General features: G+C 44.6%; 1 protein-coding gene across 2 annotated transcripts; it reads left to right on the top strand.

Moving 5' to 3' along the window:
* Positions 1 to 4,461: 4,461 nt before the first annotated feature.
* On the top strand, positions 4,462 to 18,969 carry CCNF (cyclin F). 2 transcript variants are annotated; one of them, XM_071814904.1, is made up of 18 exons: positions 4,462 to 4,579; positions 7,816 to 7,970; positions 8,397 to 8,503; positions 9,418 to 9,485; positions 10,246 to 10,439; positions 10,791 to 10,844; positions 11,362 to 11,466; positions 12,016 to 12,093; positions 12,507 to 12,658; positions 13,299 to 13,463; positions 14,038 to 14,161; positions 14,560 to 14,740; positions 15,176 to 15,263; positions 15,842 to 15,941; positions 16,239 to 16,369; positions 16,562 to 16,731; positions 16,811 to 16,898; positions 17,273 to 17,366. In XM_071814904.1, the coding sequence occupies exons 1-17, from the start codon at positions 4,567 to 4,569 to the stop codon at positions 16,894 to 16,896; spliced, it is 1,971 nt and encodes a 656-aa protein (XP_071671005.1). In that variant the 5' UTR covers positions 4,462 to 4,566; the 3' UTR covers positions 16,897 to 16,898; positions 17,273 to 17,366. The 2 variants fall into 2 exon arrangements, with proteins under 2 accessions (XP_071671005.1, XP_065706490.2); XM_065850418.2 differs by lacking the exon at positions 16,811 to 16,898 and having other exon boundaries at positions 4,463 to 4,579; positions 17,273 to 18,969.
* The last annotated feature ends 97 nt before the right edge of the window (positions 18,970 to 19,066 follow it).

Below are 19,066 nucleotides of genomic sequence, written 5' to 3'. Positions count from 1 at the left end.
TTAAACTACTTCGTGCAGATAGCCTGATTCATGTGCATGTACTACTGCAGAGTAGAACTACTCATGGAAGGCAGTGAAATTACACACAGCAGTATTATGCGTGAAGATTTGTAAAATGAAGATCCTCCAGTTCTAAAATATCAGTACACTCCTTCTTGGGTTAGGACTTCTGCATCGAGATGTCCTCAGAACCGAAGAAAAACCCCAGGAGATGAAGGTTTGATGCTTCATCATATGGGTTTGACGCCACCTCGTGGTAGTTTCATATCTTGATTTGCAAGGGAAGGTTTCCACCCTTTCGGGTCGTTTCCCAAGTGTGTTTCTTAGGAAAGAGAAAGACAGTTTGGAGAAAGGATGGAGATATTACAGATGTCCTACTCTGCCCTCACCCTTCACTGCTGATTAGCAGTATTGCCTCCAAACAGCATTGTTAATAAATACCAGTAGAAACCTGAAATGCAGGGATTGCAAATTATAATTAGTAACATTATGTGGAAATACCTACAGGACAGGGATGTGGCCATTGGAGAATATGCTGAGGTGTCCTGACATAAAACTTTAGCCATAGTTGCCTCATCACCAAAAGACCTCAGAGAAATACTTCCTCCCAATTTGGAGCTGAATTTGCAGATTTAGAGCAGCTCTTTCCTCCCTTGGGGAGCAACTTCCTTCTCCAGCCCAGTAGTTATCATATTGTGCTGAGTGTAATAAAGACCTGAATTACATCACCATTTTAAAAGTGAGACAGGAGAAGTTACAAAGACTAGTACCACTATTTCATTTGAGGACTGGTTCTTTCAAGAGAAAATCAGTTCTTCTACCTTCTCAGTAATTTAGCTGTACGACAGCAGAGAACATTTTGCCATGAGAATTCATAGAGCATTTCAGCCTTTCATCCAGTAAATGGCCTATATTGCTTTTGTTTGCCCTTTGAACTGTGGAAAACATACCATTTTACGACTGAACACATTATTCAGACATTATAATACAAAAATACCATATTTCTTGATTGACTAATCACAGACTATGTAAAAATTGTAGCTAAATGACTCCCTGTTGCCCGCTTTTTTCTTAGCCTCAGGCATCCTCACATTCGAGATGGCATCACATCAGACCCTGCAGAAACATTAGATCCTGAAGGCAGTATGGTTGTGATGTTGCTGCAGCTCAGCTGATTACTCTCGTGTTTCAGCTTATCTAACTAACTTCCATGTAGCCCCATAATATCACAGTTACTTAATTTTCAATTCTGGAACTATCTTGGACAGTGCTAGTCCAGGGGGAAAGAACCTCTGCAAACCACACAGCTCCACCGTGCAACATAGACATATGCCATTTTACGGTAAATCTAAATGAAATTACTTTAGCAGTGGCACGTAATGCAACCTTTAGTGTTTAGTTTCTTGTATTCACCTTGTTCACCAGACTGGACACATCCTGCATGTCCAAACTAAGTTGTTTGTTATCCCGCTCACTAGCTGTAGACATCAGATGGGGTGCTACGTTCATATTTGTTTATCTCACTTTCTGTTAAGTCCTGTTTGACTGAAATTGTTCATCTTTGCTCTTTCCTTAAAATCTGAACATTTGGATCTGATCACAATCCATGTACAAATTTGGGTGGAAAAATAGACTAGCTCTAAAGAAACTTTCACAGATGCCCATCTGAAAAGGCTTAAGAGGCTGAAGTTGCTGAGAAACAGGATACCAGCAAGCAATAATCTGTGTGGCAATTAATCCTCTTTCTCTCACAAATGGACTCAAAAAAGTGCAAGCTGATATTTGCCTGATTAAATGGTATTTTCAGCAAATTTTCTGTTTTGCCAGGGGAATGTTGCTGTTCACTGTAGACATATTGCTTAGATGCCATGGTCCCACGCCTTTGAATCTCTTCATAGGAGGGATCAACACTTTGACTGAAACTTGGGCTAGTGTAGCAACATCTCTTGCCCCCAGAAGAATCACAGGTTTGGCAATATCACGAGTAAGCATTACATCTTTGTTGAGTTTTGTATAAATCACAGCAATCGAGGTGAACAAAAGATTTTTGCTGCATTTAGCCTCACTTCCACGGCCAACAGATGTGAAGGAAGTAAGGAGGCATTTTGGTTTAGGAGAAACAAGCCTCTGCCTGCTCTTCAGTGGAGAAAGAGGCATGATAAATAAGGTAAAACCAGCTCAGGAGGCAACAGTGGTTAAACATGCACTAATCAGCCTCCCTCTCTGCAGGGATTGACTCTGAAGTGTGCAATGCCTTTTCGAGGAGGCACAGAAGTGTGAAGGACGGCATATCCAACCTGGTGTCCAGCTGCCTGTTGGAGAAGGCATAGGTCCCTCTCCTGTCCCATCTGCTGCCCCTGGGCAGGGGCTGCAGACTCCACAGGCTTTCAGAGATCTTTGCCAGATGGCTGTGTTTAGGCAACACAAATCCCACCACATGCCAGCCAGCCTCTGATCTGGTTTGTCTGTCAGTGACAGAACCATCTGGATGTTCCACCATCTGACTCCAGAGAGGACAAAACAGGCCAAAGTTTACTTCTGAAAAATCTCAACTCCCATTTCCCCACACCCACCTCAGCTTCGGTTATAAACCGTTCCTCAAATACAACCTTCCCCATGCCCTGCCTTCCTCTGCTGCTGCAATGTCTGGAAAGAATGGGATCAACCTGAGGGGACCCTACACCATGGATCACCTATGACTCAAGGAGCATCTCCTGTTGGTATTTTAGCTCTCCGTGGGGAGGTGATTATTCATGTTTTGTTCGCTGGTTCAACTTATTTTTAGTTGGCAGAAACAGCTGTGAGGGGGAGAACAAATAAGGAACAAAAGCCGACAGCATGATTAACTTTTAAACTTGAAACGCTTCTCAGTTCAAATGAGCTAAATATTCCCTGTGCTCCTGATACTGCTTTTCCATGCCAGCAGCTGCTGCACACCCCAGGAACATTACGCAGTTTTACAGATGAAGGAGGAGGTGGATCTGCATGGAAGAAAGCCTATCCACAGCAGCTTGTCCCCAATGGCCACTGCAGAGGGCTGTGGACCATCAAGCTGCCCCAACTCAGCCTCCCCAGCCATAAAATTAGATCACTGGTGAGATTTCAAAGCAATCCCAACCGCTTGCAAGGATGTATATGCAGGGAAGCATCCAGAAGTTCATGTTCTACCAATGAAAAATGCTTGTGAAATCTATGGTTGTCCTTAAATAAAACTCATACATACACTACCAGGAAGAAACCTCAACTGCACTGCGACTCACAGTGTTTATTCAAGGTACCCAATGTTGGGAAAGTTTCCAGCCACCACAAATCATTACACAGTCATTTTATGTCCCACAAAACGACTGCTCCTCTTCTTGCTGCTCTTTCCTAAAAGACTCACAAAAGTCTTCATGTGAGCTAGAGCAATAACTGGTTTTCCTGACACCGTCTTGTTTGTCTGCCAGCCTCTTCAGTACAGGTCTTTATCTCTCTGCACTTTTATGCTCTTTGCAGTGAGGATAAGGGCTTTCCTCTGAATCCTTGACTCAGGTTTGAACTTTGACTCCCAATTGTCTTCCTAATTCCCCCTCCTGCTCACACAAGGCCATGAAGGGGCAGGAGCTGCGCTCTGCGGAGGTGAAGGTTCAGGTCATCAGAAATGGTCTGTCATTTCTCCAGTGTCCCTGTGGCTCTTGCTTCAACACTGACACCCTCAGATCCCACGTACTCAGAGCAGAGATAAATCAGGTGGATGTAAGACACCAGCATTCCCTCAGTAGTTTGAATGGTATAGCTCTCTTGGCCGGGCAGGCCTCGCTGCTGGAGTGGGCGGCTGTGGGTGAGCAGCACCATAGCAGCAGGCAAGGCCGCTGTCGGCTGAGGGCAAGTGCGGAGGAGGGGATCCCGGCCTCCGGGGACCGTGGGTCACCGCTGCTCCATGGCCGCAGGCCCCGGCTCCGTGCTAGGCCCCGGCTCCGTGCTAGGCCCCGGCTCCGTGCTAGGCCCCGGCTCCGTGCTGGGCCCCGGCGGGAACACGGCATCGGCCCGAGGGGAACAGGCGCGCAACCGGAGCCGGTTGTCACGGCAACACTTGGGGGGGGAGGGGGGAGGTCCTGACCCGTACGCATGCGCCGCACCCGCAGTGTCCGCGAGAAGCTCGAACCGCCAACTGCCCCAATTCGAATTCGCATCCTCGACGCCCAATCACGGCCCGCGAGGCGGGGCGGGCACCGCCTCTCCTCAGCTTTCCAGCCAATCACGAGGCCTGCTGTGTTTAAAAAAAAAGTGCGCGCGGCTGGTAGGCGTCGCTCAGAAGAGTCGGGCCTATCGCGGGTGGGAGGAGTTCCGGCAGCCCCAGGGAGACACCTCGGGGGGCGTGGCCTGGGCGGGCCTCGCCGCATACGCCTTCCCTGACCCTCGCTGAGAGGCGAGGGGGCGTGGCGAAGGGCGGGGGCGTGTCCTTCGCGGGAGGCCCCGCCTTCCCGCCGGCCGGTTCGGTCCCGCCCCCTCGCGGTGCCCCTCACTCGCAGCGGGTCTGGGCGCGGCGGCTGCTGGTGTCCGCTCGGTCCCGGGGGACGCGCTGCGATGAAGGCGGGAGGTGAGTACGGACCGAGCCGCGGGCTCCGGGGGTATTGCTTCATCCTTCTTCGTGCTTCCCCCTATCCCTCTGAGGGGCTCTGCTGCGGCCTTTTCTCCTGCCCTGCGCCGACCCCCTCCTGAGGGGACTGCGGGGCGGGAGGGCCGCGCCTCGGGGGAGCAGACCCTGCGCGGGCACCGCTGCGGCTCCCGCCGGCGCTTGAGGGGCCGCCGGGGACACAATGGCTGCGGGGGCCGCCGGCGGCGGCTCGACGGGGCCCTGGCGGCCGCGCGCGGAATTCAAACGCCGGCGGGGGGCGGTGCGACCCGGGCGGGGGGCTCGGGGCTCCGCCGGGGAGGCACGGGCCGTCCAGGCTGCCGCTTCCCCGGACCTCTCGCTTGGGAAACGGCTCAGTCTACGGGCCCGGCCCGCGGGGGGCTGCCGGCCGCCTCACGGGGGTCCCTGTGGCACCCGGGGCCGCTTTTCCCTCCGTCGCTACAGAGTCCGGAGCTCATCTCTGGCTGTCGGATGTGTTTGGGCGCTCCTGCCCGTCTCGCTTCGAAACCAGGCGTGGGGGAAAGTAGATTACGAGCGGAATAACATACAGGACATCTTTGAATTTGTTGGGCGCAAACTGGTATGCGGGAACCCCATTCAAACACGAGAGAAAGCAGGTTTTGCTTTAAGGGTGGCCAGACGGTGGCACAGGTTGCCCGGAGTTGTTGTGGAGTTTCCTCCGTCCTTTCAAAGCCGCCTGTAGCTGACCCCACCTGGGCAGGGCTGGGTGATCTCCAGGGGTTTCCTCCAGCCTAAACCACTCAGATTTTGTGAAGCAACACATTTAAAATTTCCCTACATGTCTTCCTGTCTTGAAATTGAATTTTCTCTTCTCTGAGCTGCCACATGCTGGCCGTATTCAGGTGTTCATTCAGGCTTAATTGGCATACCAATGCAGAAGTCCAATTCTTTTTCATGGCAATAATACTTCTGAAGGCTTCTCCAGGATGAGAAGGATAGTACTATTCTGCCCTGTGCACATCAAAAAGTTTTTATTTTCATGGGGATAGCTTTTTAATCCAAGATAGGTAACAGATAAGATATGTGCTACTGATGAGACATTGCCTGCTACTTTGTTTCAGTTTAGTGGTTCATTTCATTGAAGCTGAAGTGCTAAGGATGTTAATAGTATATGTGAACAGAAAAATCTGTATTAGTACAGTGGTAGCCATGGCTCGCAGACCCCTTAGGAATCTGCAGGCTCCTCTTAAGGATCCTGCTGAAAACCCAGATAACCTCCTCTTTGCAAACTGGAAAACCTGTATTAAGTAATTGAGTCTGATGCAGCAACTTTGCTTTGAACAAATTGCCTGTAAACTTTGAGTTGGCTGTGCAGCCTGTAGGTCTGTGCAAGTCCCAGTTCTGTGGGCTGACCTGCTGGGAGAGATGAGGGGGTAACTGACCAGTCCATTGGTTTTCCCATTCACTGCATCTGGGCAGAGCTGTTGCTCTTCTCAAAGCAAAATGCAATGTGTTGCTTCTTGAGTCTCTCAGTCAAGTTGTGTGTGAAGAACTGAAGACTAGCATAACATCATGAGGTTTCCCATGGCCAGGTTAAAATCAGGACATGTGTAAACACCTATAGTAGAAGACAAGGCCAGGAGGGAAAATATATTCATGAAGAAAAAATATTTGCCCCACTAAAATTCTCTGGCCTCATCTTGACTTTTCAACCACCTTCTACTGCCATTGTAAAAAAACTTGAGAGCTGCATTATTCTCTTATACCTTTGACCCTATAATCTCGTGAGACTACATAGCTCCAACTTGGTTTGGTGGTTATGAGGTTGTTTGGTATATGTATTATGCTACTAGTTTGACTCTGTTGCATTCATTTAAGTAAAAAAATATTCAAGCCAGAAATGAACCAGGGAAATAGGTTAAGCAATGCTAGCACATGCATGTTGCACAATATTGGATTCTCTAGTGGAGTCTGTGTCTTTTTATTGAACTATTTAAGAAAAAAGTCAGTAAATAAATTTCCCAAGTACAACCTCTTTGTGTAAGACTTAAACCAGGTTTGAAAAATACAACCAAGAGATCTTCTGTAATAAAGACGGAGGCCCTTACATGGTGCTTTAATTTGTGGAACTTGAGCTTTCACTTCAGAATTTATTTTTTATGCCTTCATGTCTGCAAAGAAAATGTTCAGACTTTTTCTTGCTCAGAAATGGGCCTTGATTGCCTTTATGAACTGCTCCTGAGAGCTAGAAGAGGCTGACATGGAAATAAGAGGTGTTGGCATCTCCACTGTTGCGTGGCAGGACACCAAAACTTAAGCATGAACCAGGATCAATTCGGGTCCGCCAACCCAAGCACCGCTCTGCAAAGCTGATCCTTTGCTGCCACTTGAGGGCTGGAGGTGGGGAATGTGCTTTTTTCCCTGATGGCACCTTTCACTGGTTCAGATTTTGTGCCATTTGTTTGTGAGACTCTGGTGGGTGGGGACCAGGCTCTTAGCAGCAGCCCAAATGCTGTGCTGTCCCTGGGAGGTGGAGAAGGGACCATGGAGGATGGATCTCTACCAGTGAGCAGTACTCATGTGCTCTTCTTGGTTTTTACCTTATCTGTTAGATCATTTTCCTCTCTTGGCGAATGCAGTGAGAGTGAAATCTGTCTTAACGAGGAGCAGGAGATGTAGGGCATGCATTAGTCTAGGAATGGTGAAACTTGGGGGAAAAAAAGGGTTTCCTGCTTTTGGGGGATCTTCCATGAGCAGCAATGACAGCAACTGGCTGTGTAGAAAGACGGGCTTTTGGCTTGAGCTGATTTGGTGGATCTTAACTTCTTCATCTCTCTGGTCATGTTTGAGAGACTGCCATCGATTGAGAAGGAAAAGTTGGGGTTTGGGGAAGGTAAATGAAGTTGTAGTACTGAGAGTTTAACTGAACACAGTCAAATTGATGGAGTTAGGGCATGGAGGGATTCTCCTCGAGGAGGAGGAGGAGTTGTGCGTGAGCCATCCCTTCCAAGCCTCTTAGCTTAATTGACCAAATTGAATGAGTCACTGCTCTGTGGCTTAGTCTTGTAGCATTATGTGACGCATGCTAAACTCTCTACAATTAATATGTTATAAGTTCCCTATGCTGCAGTAAATAGGTACTCAAGTAAACAGGTTTATATCTGTGTATACTCTGTAGTGCCTTTTTTCCTTGTATTGTTCTGTGACTAACTGAGGTGTCCTGTGTTTTTGTTTTCCAGTTATTCACTGTAGATGTTCCAGGTGTTTTTCCTTCCCTTCAAAGCGAAGGATAAGAAAACGGCCTCGAGTCCTGACGTTGTTAAGTCTGCCCGAGGACGTTCTGTTTCATGTTCTGAAAGGCCTTCCTGCTGAGGACATCCTCTCGGTCAGAGCTGTGAGTCTGCTACTGCTTCCCCGCTGCGGTGACTTATCTCAACCTTTAGGAGCCAGGACTGCACAGGGAAAAGAGTAGCTTCTCGTGTCATAGTAAACCTCAAGAAAACCAAAGAATACATAGAGTAGTTAGCTTTTTGCTATCCCAGTAGCAGTTTTATTTCTCAGTAGTTGAGCTTAACAAGATTAGCAGCACTATTCGAGTGCTCTGTGTAAATTTTCTGTGAGAATTGTCCTGCCAGATCACTGGGACTTAACAGGTTAGTTTGGTTTGGCATCTTTTGCCTTACTGCTGGTTAGGCAGGAAAAGGGTTATGATGAACTTATGATGAACTTAGTTGCATATCTAAAATTAGATGGCAAAGAACTCTTTTTTCTGTTAGTCCCTTTATTTTGGTAGTTATTACTTTATGCTCCCCCCTTGCAGGTGCACTCACACCTTAAATACCTTGTGGATAATCATGCTAGTGTTTGGGCATGTGCAAGTTTCCAAGAAATATGGCCTTCTCCAAACAATCTGAAGATGTTTGAAAGGTAAGCTTTAAGAATCAAATTTGTCTGACAGTGTAGAGGAGGGTGCTTGAAGGTAGGTACACAATTCTAATCAGTCTTCACTGTAAGTTGGGAATCTGACTGTCACTTTTTGTAGAAGTCTGCTTAGACTGATGAAGAATTATTGATTCATGTCTAAGCTGCAGCTTAAACTGCTGTCTCTTTAACTTGAACAGGGCCTGTAGCATATGGCTTCTCTTTAAGGGCACTTGTGTTCCGTGTTGGAACATGGCACACTAAGATCTGTTAGTGGTGTATCTGTATGAATGTGCAAGTGAGATCAGAGGATCAAGAGCATAACCGTCTTTCTGAGTTGGTTTGCTCATTTCGTGTGCAAACTAGTATATTTTAAAATATGTACATTTCTCTATTAAAACGAGTGAAGTTTGAACAGATAATAAGTCAGCTTAAAAGGGACAGAGAGTATATTTTTATCTATCTGATTTGAAGGTGATCAGTCAGTTTAAATGTCATGCTATTTGTTTTGCTTCTGACTATTGCCTCTGCTCTGATGCACATATTATGTCCTTTCCGAAGAAGACCAGTATGTGCGTGTTAGTTTTGAAGAGAGAAACACAAGTGCTTGGTGCATGTCCTTGGGGCACAAGTTCTGAAACATGCTAACATGTTCTGGCATTGGATGTTACATGGGAATGGGAAACAGTTGCTATGAATTGTCAGATTATCCTGTACATTGGCAAACAAAAGGATTGGAGAAAGAAAAGCCTCAGCATAACTTGTGTTTCACTTCTGTAGTGATAACATAGATGCTTATGGGTGGTGATCACCAAATTCACAGCCTGGCCTCCACTGAAGTCACTTGTTTGAGGATGTGTCGAGGGCCTGGAAGCACCTACTGATTTCAACCTCAAGTATCTTCTCTGTTTCCCATTCAGGGCTGCTGAAAGAGGTAACTTTGAAGCTGCTGTGAAGCTGGGGATAGCGTATTTGTACAATGAAGGCTGTAAGTATGGAAGCTTGCACTTGGGTCTTTGGGGAAGATGACATGACAGAAGGAAAAGTGGATGAACTAAAGGCTTATTTACAGATAGAGATCAGACTACTTGTTTCACCATGAAGTTGGAGCTTCTACTGTCTGCTTACAAAGCTATTTGTCCTGTATCTCAAACACTGATGCCCCCGTACCAGGTTCTAGAGCAGTTAAGTGCAGAGCCAGCTTGCTGCCCTCAGTGGGTGGTTCGGTCTCATTTACCATCCTGCCTCTTCAGTTTTACCTTCCAGTGCAGCTTAAGCGCTGGCCGCTGAGCTGCTAGGTGTTAGATGATAGTACAGTGCACAGCTCTTTTAGAAAAGAAGTCAAAGCGCAGCTTATGAATTCATGTTTAGAAATTATCCTTTGTACATTTCTGATCAAACTTGACTACTTACCTAGTCTGATAAATGTAACAATCGACAGGAGGAGACTCCTTGCAGAGGGTACTGACAGGGCAGGTGACTTGCACACCAACTTGTTTGTGCACTGACAGGATCTGACATTACTTTGAGGGCTGGTATTTGCAGACTCCCCAGCTTAGGGTTATAAGATCCTAAAGACTGATTGTAGTAAGATTTTTCTTCTTTTGCATCTCCATGATTTTTAAGGCTCTAAAGGGACAACACTGTTAAATCTTTTCCTGATCGTATCCTCTTGTCTGTCTTGACCTAAGTAAATGTCAAGGACAGGTTGTGAATAAACTCCAAATTATTTCTGCCTTTTTCTTCAGTGTCCATCTCCGATGAGGGTCGTGCTGAAGTGAATGGATTAAAGGCATCGCATTTCTTCAGTCTGGCGGAGCGTTTGAATGTGTGCGCAGCCCCGTTTATCTGGCTTTTCATCCGTCCTCCCTGGTCCTTGAGTGGAAGCTGTTGTAAAGCTGTCGTCTGTGAGAGTCTCAAAGCAGAGTGTCAGTTGGAGAAAGTAAGATTTCTTTCTGCCCTTGACTTTAACCTGGGCTATTAGCTGCAGCTAATTGTTTTGGGAAAAATATTTTTCTTTGCCTGAGGACCTCCTGTTCTCTTGTTGCTTAACTGATTGTGAATCAATCATTTTAATGAATTTACTGCCAAACCACAGTGGATATGAGTGCCGGAGGCCTGTGCTGTCTCTTCTGAGAGATTCAGCACTGTCTCAAAGATAACAAAACATTGAGAAAAGCAAGGGGGAGGAATGATTGATTGGCAAACAAAATTGTAGACTGGAAATACCAGCAAAAATTGCTATTGTTCTGTGTTTATCTTTAACAATGCTTAATCTTAATGCTTTCTTCAGGCTCAAAAAGGATCTATTCTCCACTGCTTGGCTAAGGTCTTGAGTCTCTTTGAGGTGAGCAGTATTTCTGATTTGATGTGTTCAAGTACTTTTTTTGGTGATGCTAATGCTGTTTACCTTGACTAAAAAAATTTGATTTCTCAAATGGCCTAGGAATTTCTGTTCTTGTGAGTTTAATTTACTACTTGTTTAAAGAAACATTATCAACTTAGTTTATTGAACTTTACAAACATCGAAATTAATTTTGGCTTGATCATGAGCTTGCAGTTTGTTCAGGTCTCAAAGGAAGCCTTTCAGTCATAATGCATATAAAAAAAATCCGGCAGTGGCAAGCAAGCCAAAAAGCTTTTGCCTAGTTGAGGAAAACTGTTAACTGCTTCCTGAGCCGGGACCTTCAAATAGCAGCACCGAGTTGATGTGGGAGCACCCCTTGTAGTCTGAAGGGGACTTGCAACGGGTTCATTCTGCTCTGTAGGTTTCAGTACAGGGCTGTTCTGCAGCTTTGGAAGGTTTGAGGTCTGGGACCTAGCTGGCTGGACAGCAAAAGTACTGTCATGCCTTTTGTTTTTAGGATGAAGAAAAAAGAAAAGAATCCCTTGAAATGTTTGAAGAATCTTCAAAGCAGGGTTGTTTAAACAGCTCCTACCTCCTTTGGGAAAGTAACAGAAAGGCTGCTGTAAGTAGCATTTTTTTGTCTCAAAACAGCTTTTTTACTGTAACTTCTAGACCTTTGTTATGTGTAATGAACATAGAAGGAAATTGCTGTTCCTCAGAGCTCATATTCTTCATAAATAAGGAGAGCGCTAAGATCTCTCAAGTGAGCTTTGGTGCCTGCCTTGGTGTTTAAGGTGAGTGAGTCTACAAGCAGTTGTAGCCAAGGTACAAGTACAAGTTCTCTTTTACTAACTCTGCTAAAGGCATAGGCACTGCTGGGTGCTGATCGTACGGCTCATTTGTGAACTGGAGGGGGAAGAGTCCCTGCGTTGTCATTGATAAACCTGCCAAAGCTCATGTGTTGGAATCCTGAGTGTCCTGTCTCATTTCCTGTAAGACCTTTGGCAAGAACTGAAGAAAGTTTCTTGAAAACAGTGTTGTTGTGATGAGAAACAGACTGGTTGCTGAAATTATAAATGTACCCACAGGCAGTATTTTTTCTTTGGATATTAGTACTGCAATCTTTCTGTTTGTAATGGTTTTTGAAATTTGATTACATTCCTCTCTGTAGATGTCAGATCCTGGCAGATACCTCCAAAGTCTCAGGAAGCTACGGGACTACGCGGCAAAGGGCTGCTGGGAAGCACAGGTAGGACTGACTTTTCCCAGGAAAACTGTTTTAATTTGGTCTTTCTTATGCTGTCATTATAGACTAAGATTCCTCTTCTCTCTTTAGAAGCAGAGTTAAAATTGCTGAATAATATCTGTATTTGCATGCATGTAATTACTCTGTAGATCCTCCTCTTTTGGGAAATACTGCACATCCGTGGTACAATCTCAATAAAGATACATCTTTTGATGAATTTGAAAGCCTGCCCTCAAATAATGTGTACATTCAATATTTAAGTCAAACTAAGAACTACTCTTTCTGGTACCTTTCAAGTGGTTTGTTTTGTTCACTCTGTTTTCAGCAGGAAAATTACAGGCACATCCTTTGCTGCTTTAGTTTACATTTAATTCAAAAAAATATATATCTTTCTTTTTTTGTTCCCTCCACTACAGATAGCTTTAGCCAAAGCTTGTGGGAATGGAAGCCAACTAGGATTAGAAGCAAAATCTTCCAGTGAAGTGGTGTCTCAAATCTTTCAAGCTTCCCTTCCTATCAGCAAGCAAAGTATCTTCACTGTGCAGAAAGGAATGAATGAAACAATGAGGTAAAAACTCATATCTCAGAGGCAGGCCACACAGCAGAAACCATTGCAAATTTCTCTGTACATCTGCAAAACGAAACAAATCTAGAATGAGATCTATTGAAGGATGGCTTCTTGTGCTTTACTCTTCTGTGATGCATTATGTGCAATCAGAGAAACACGTGACGTTTGCAAAGAGGGTGTATTAGAGCCCTTATTTCAAGCCCTGATGAAGAACTGAAATGAGGAGTGAGGTTTTCTCTGGGCTGTTAGTTTTGTCAGATGCAAGAACTTCAAAGTTCTTCAAGTGCTAGAGGCACTGTTTGACTTGTCAGAGGTAGAGTTACTCTCCAGTGGCCTTTAGCCTCTTAACTGATATGCCCTACCCCTTTCCTTGTGCAAGTATCTATTAATAATAGTCTAGCTTCTAATTCCATTTCACAACTTCAGAAGACTGTTGATGCTTTGGAGGATCACTGGCCTCTGCTTACAAATCCTTATCCCAGTGCAACGTGTTGTTATTCTGAAAATTCTTTTGTTTGAATTTCTTGGTTGGAACTTTTATATGGAAAAGGGACTCGGTAACTAGGTCTGGGGAGGCTGTTCAGCAACAGTTTGAATGTCTTTGGACTGCATAGATTGGGTGTCTCTCTCATTCCTGTAGGTACATCCTGATTGATTGGCTGGTAGAAGTGGCTACCATGAAAGACTTTTCTAGCCTATGCCTTCACATGACGGTGGGATGTGTGGATCGTTATTTGAAGCTGAGACCTGTACCTCGGGCTCGACTCCAACTTTTGGGAATAGCCTGCATGGTCATTTGCACACGGTAGGGGTTCTGACTGGCAAACAGGGGCCGTGCTGCTGGTAATAGTGGAAAGAATATTTGGCTTCTGTCTACATTGCTGTGTTCACATACAAACACTTATAATCTCTGCAATGAGACACGAAGTATTATACATTGATTATGCTTTTGAATATGAAAAAGCTCCACAGTGGTGGATTAGTCTAAGTGCATTCCATCAGCAATTGAAGACTTTCATGCCATATTAGCTTGAGTAACCTTTGAAAGAATAACTGAAGCAGTATTGTTACTTAGTTTAGTTTGCTACACTCAGATGAATGGCATGGTGTGGTGGAAGATTACTCTTGTGTGTCAGTTCCCCTAAGAGGTTTCATAAATGAGGAGTTAGGAATCTTTCTAGTAGGTGCTTCCAGCTTTAAGGCAAAATAAATGAGGAGATGCTGTTCTTCCTTTCCTGGTCTGCACCTGGGAAAGTACCTTATAAAGTTGTTTAACTCTTCAGTAATCTTGGCTGCATTTATCTGCCACAAAATCGTTAGCGCACAGGCACACAAATTCCCTTTCTTCTGAGGTTAACTGTTAATATTTAATATTGCAGTTTCATCAGCAAAGAGATCTTGACAATACGGGAAGCTGTGTGGCTGACAGACAACACATACAAATATGAAGACTTGGTCAGAATGATGGGTGAGATCATTTCTGCCCTAGAAGGAAAGATAAGGGTGAGTTCAGAAAGTGGATGGAATATTTCACCCCCTGGGCTGCTATTGAAGTCAGGCTTTTGTAATTAGCACTTCTCCTTATCTAAGATGTTAGGTTGTTATGTGAGTGTTCTCAATCAGCTGTGAAGCCCACATGTGTTTAAGAGCATACAGATACAAGACCCTCTGCCTTTCTATAGAGATTAAAAATTAAAATTTAAGAGGCCATTTATTCTTTCACTGGAGAATGTTTTGATGTCAGTGTAGTAGTTTAAAATGAAACAAGACAAAAAAAAACCACACACACATACAAAAAACTCTACTAATGTAATTAAAACAGCATCTCCTGGAAGCAACTGTGTTCTAAATATTTGATGCTCATCTTTCATTGCCAAACTCTGTTCTGCTTTGTGTACTAGATACCTACTATTGTGGACTACAAAGAAGTATTGTCAAACATAGTCTCACTGGAGAGAAGAACTCTTCACCTGTACAGCTTCATTTGTGAACTGTCACTCCTGAACACAAGCCTGTGTGTGTATTCCCCCGCTCGGCTGGCTGCTGCAGCTTTGCTGCTGGCCAGGATCCTCCATGGGCAAGGTAAGGAACAGCCTCTTCAGCAGAGCTGCTGCAGGGACTGTCAGTCTGCCTTGTCCTTTTAGGGAGCTTTTTTATTTTCATGTTACTTTGTATTTAGGCAAGATGGTCCCAATCACTTGAGGGCGAAGAGGGGGACAAGTATAAATCTTCAGAATGAAGAGTTGAGTTCAGTCTGTTTTACCTCTTAATAGCTATGATGAACAAGAGTGTTAGCATCAGACTATGTAGGCTTGGTGTTTAAATGAGACTGAAGATTTCTGTTCTTAAGTATTGCTTCAGTTTGGCAGGTAAAGCTATCGTTGAAGCTAGTTGTGGTCTTCAATGAACTGTCTGCAGGCATCGGCTTGTAGAGATCACGATCTTTATCCCATAAAATCTGACCAATTACAGAACTCCTGAGCTTTGTGAAATCGTGATATGTATTCTCTTCTCCAGCACACCCCTGGACCAGCCAGCTGTCTGAGTGTACCGGTTTCTCTCTTGAAGACCTGTTGCCCTGTGTGCTGAGCCTTCACCAAAAGTGGTAATAGTTTTGGAACTCTTTTTGGGGAAGCACATGAGTACTTGGCTTCCAGCTCTTGCAGACATGCTGCATCTACACAGTCAGCCCTTCCCCAGGAAGGATGTGGCTTCGGGAAACTGCCTTACTCCCCCCACTACAAGGCATTAAGGCTTTGGGGCCAGTTTGGGGACAGCTCTTCTGTTTCTCCCAATTGTTAGTGGCCCTGGATTATAGAAAATGTGACACTACTCAAGGTTTAAAGGGTTTCAGCTTACCAAAAAGTGCTGTTTTCAGAAGACTACAACTGACTTATTGGTGAGCCTCAGGAGGAGTTGTAGTAGCAAAAGTAGCTTTTTTTTTTTTTTTTTTTAAGAGTACAAGGCAAATGTCTTGTTTACCTCAAGGAACAGAAGAGGAATTAGATGCTCATATGCTTAGAAACTATGTGTCCTGGCCAGCTCCATGGCAGCTCTGCTAAAACACCAACTTCCTTAGCACAGAACTGAGATGGACAGAGGGAGAGTACTTAAATTGGTAGATTTTGTTAACATTGTTTCATATAATCCATTCTAAGATTGGGCTTTAATATTCCTTTCCAGTTTCCATGATGACGTCCCAAAGGATTATAGGCAGGTGTCCTTAACTGCAGTGAAACAGCGATTTGAAGATGAGCGTTATGAAGAAATAGGAAAAGAAAAGGTGGGTGAGCTCTTTGTCTTCGTTTGCTGATGTCTGACACCCACAGCAAAGCTGCCATACGGCAGAAGTGGTAAACTCCAAATAAAATGAAGTGGGTTGATCTCTTTGGACTTTTGAAGGAGAAAGTATCTAAATAAAGTGGTGGCTTTAAACTTGATCTTCAGGGCCTATAATTGTTCTGTTTGAGCACATGTGGGAAGAATTCACTGTTACAGGTTTCTCCCAGAAAATAAAGAGAAATAGCCTCCTGGCAGAGGAGTCACATAGGCTAATTCTTAGTGGCTTTTTGTTTTTCAGATGATGAGTTACAGCCAGCTCTGTTCATTGTTGGGTGTGAAACAGGAGGACCCAGAGCCCAGTCCCTTGCACACAAATGTGGTGGAAATTCAGACTTTCCTTAGCTCTCCCTCTGGAAAGAGAACTAAAAGGCTGGTATAATTCATCCCTATAAATGTCTCTGAAGATTAGCATGAGCCTTTCCTCCCCTCTAGTATCCTGAGGTTCCATTCTTAAATATGATAAATTTTTCTGTAATTACCTTGACATACCAATATATGAGCCAGGAAAAAAAAAAAAAGACTTAGCTTTTAATGTGTGACTTCTGAACTTTCTTTCTACAGGAGGAGGGAAGACAGTATTCAGGATGACAGAGGCAGCTTTGTGACTACTCCCACAGCAGAGCTATCCACCCAGGAAGAAAGTCTTCTAGATAACTTCCTAGATTGGAGTTTAGATTCCTGCTCTGGTTATGAAGGTGATCAGGAAAGTGAAGGCGAGAGAGAGGGAGATGGTGAGTTTTATTCTCCTTATAAAAAGCAGATGAGAGAATTAAAACTGTCTTTACATCTTTGCTTAAAACTGTTTCTCAGGCAACAGAAGCCTGAACTTTCAGCTGAAGACCAGTTGGAAAAACTCTCCCCCTTCCCCAGTGGTTGTAATTGTTAAACTATTTTAGAGGTATATATCTGTTCTTTTTCTCTGTATTGCTTCAGAACATGATGAAGGGTTTTGTAGCTGCTTAGTGTTTCAGAGTGAGACTGTTTTCAGATAGTGGTGATAGTGGACCAAACATGATGAATGGCCCACTGTGTTAGGAACATTCTGTTATCTGTTTGTTATGCTGACTCTGGGACTGGCTGTTCAGTTTCTAAACAGCTCTTAGTACCTGTCCAAACAATCTGAAGGGGTAAAAGTTACTGTTTTAAAGGAGGGTGAACTTAATGCTCTACTCTCCCCTCCATGTGTAAGTAGACATAAAGTTTATGCTCTTGCTTGTTTTTTCCTGCTTGGTGTTGCCAAAATCAAAACTTGCCTTTTTCATCATCCTGCAGTGACAGGTCCCAGTGGGATCCTGAACATGACGGTGGTCTATGTGGACCCAGCAGAGCACTGCTGCCAGGACTCCAGCGATGAAGACAACCCAGCTGTAGAGTGGGACGGGCACGTGGCAGTGCTGAGGGAGGCTGAGCTGCTGGATGACACTCGTGGCCTTTCAGCATATCTCACCCCAAGAAATCCCCACTTGGAAGGGAGCTCAGGCTACGCTTCCGTCAACAGTGCCAGTCCTACATCTTCTGTAGAAGGCAGCCTTGCAGTACCTCTCAAACCTACCTCAGCACTGGCTCTCAAGGAGCCGTGCCTGCCTCACTACCTGGAATCATGTTTACAGCCGGTCTGTGCTAGGCCTAGTGACGGCCAGCATGACAGAAGGCAAGTCAAGCGAAAAAATGTGGCAGAACACAGTGAAGAAAGGATGAACTTGGGCTTCTTAAGCATCTGATTTCTTCATGCTCTTTCCTTTTCTAGGGTTCCTGGAATCAGTGTGTCTGTTGTAGTCAGACAGGGATCATAGTGAATAATTTTTGATACCTCCAAAAAAAGAGCCCTTGCCCTCAAGTTTGCCTATGCTTATCCTGTAATTCTGTGGCTCACTTCTGGGCCACTTCCTTCCTTGATTAGCTGCCTTTTTAAAAGTATTTCCTATTGTCTGATCCTCTGCAAATTAATATTCTTCTCCACATAGGAAACTTTATAGCTCAGTTTGTCATACCTCACCACTTACTCCTTGGTGATAGAAAAGAACTTGTCATGTCCCTTCCTTTGCTGTGAGGCCTGGCACTATAAAAGAAAGGAAATGAATTGCTTCTCAAGTTACTGGATGTAACACTATGCTTGAATTCTTCCACTTGAAAGACCCTTTTGAGGTTGTGCTGCCTTTTCCTTCTGGCCATGTACTGTCTCTCAGCTGGTGCTTCCCTCTTCTATGTATATACCATTTGCTGCACTGATACAGGTTTTTATGGATACAATCAAGAGGTAAATGAAGGCTCACTGCAGGTCTGAGCTTCTCTTTTACCTACCTCTCAGATGGTTTTAAACCCCATGTGCCTCAGGCTCTTAGTTGCCATGTTTTCCTCACCTGAAAATATCCTTCTGTGCCTTAATGCTTCACTGCCCAGTACTACAGTACCGTGATCTCTGTGAACTGTTGTCTCTGCTGGAACAGTGCGGCTGAGCTGCCACCTCCAGCCCACGGCTCAATTTAATTTCCTGTCTTGCACAGTCTTCCTTGCTATTTCCATTAATGTCCTCAAGTAAAGCACAAATCACTTGAACACTAGATACAGGCAGCAATGCGGTAAGGGCGGACAGTTTGTCTTACTGAAAGCTCTCATTTAAGCCTTGCTACTGGCTCCTACTCTGCAAGGGCAGCATATGCTCTTCCTATCAAAAATTAAAGTCTTCTGTGCTGTTTCAGTAACAAGAAACCACCTACACTGACCTCAGCCTAGCAAGTCTGGGTTAATGCTCCTTCAGCCTGTGAAGATTAGAAAAACAGCTTTCTCTCTGCAATCAGGGAGTGAGCATTGAAATACCAAGGTACAAGACTTCCAGGAGATGTCACTGAATTTAACACTGGAACTGGACTCCATGACTCTTCCTTCATTTAGAAGTTACTGTGGCAGGTGGCAACAGTTCAGATACACACAATGTAGTGACTTTTTTTATAAAACTTTTTTGTAATATAGATGGCTCCCTGTCTTACTTCAATGACTGGTATTTCACTGACCTGGGGCTTGGACAACTGATGGGATGTTTGGGGATAAAGTCAGAGTTCTTATGAT

Source organism: Patagioenas fasciata, chromosome 15 (genome assembly GCF_037038585.1).
Source record: "Patagioenas fasciata isolate bPatFas1 chromosome 15, bPatFas1.hap1, whole genome shotgun sequence".
In the NCBI taxonomy this organism is placed as follows: Eukaryota; Metazoa; Chordata; class Aves; order Columbiformes; family Columbidae; genus Patagioenas; species Patagioenas fasciata.
Note: the sequence above shows the minus strand (reverse complement) of the source record. Positions and strands in the feature narration are given on the sequence as shown.

Coding starts and splice junctions, on each gene's coding strand:
- CCNF (XM_065850418.2), top strand. Junction 11,467..12,015: donor AAAGTAACAGAAAGGCTGCT/GTAAGTAGCATT, acceptor TCCTCTCTGTAG/ATGTCAGATCCTGGCAGATA. Junction 16,732..17,272: donor AGGCGAGAGAGAGGGAGATG/GTGAGTTTTATT, acceptor ATCATCCTGCAG/TGACAGGTCCCAGTGGGATC.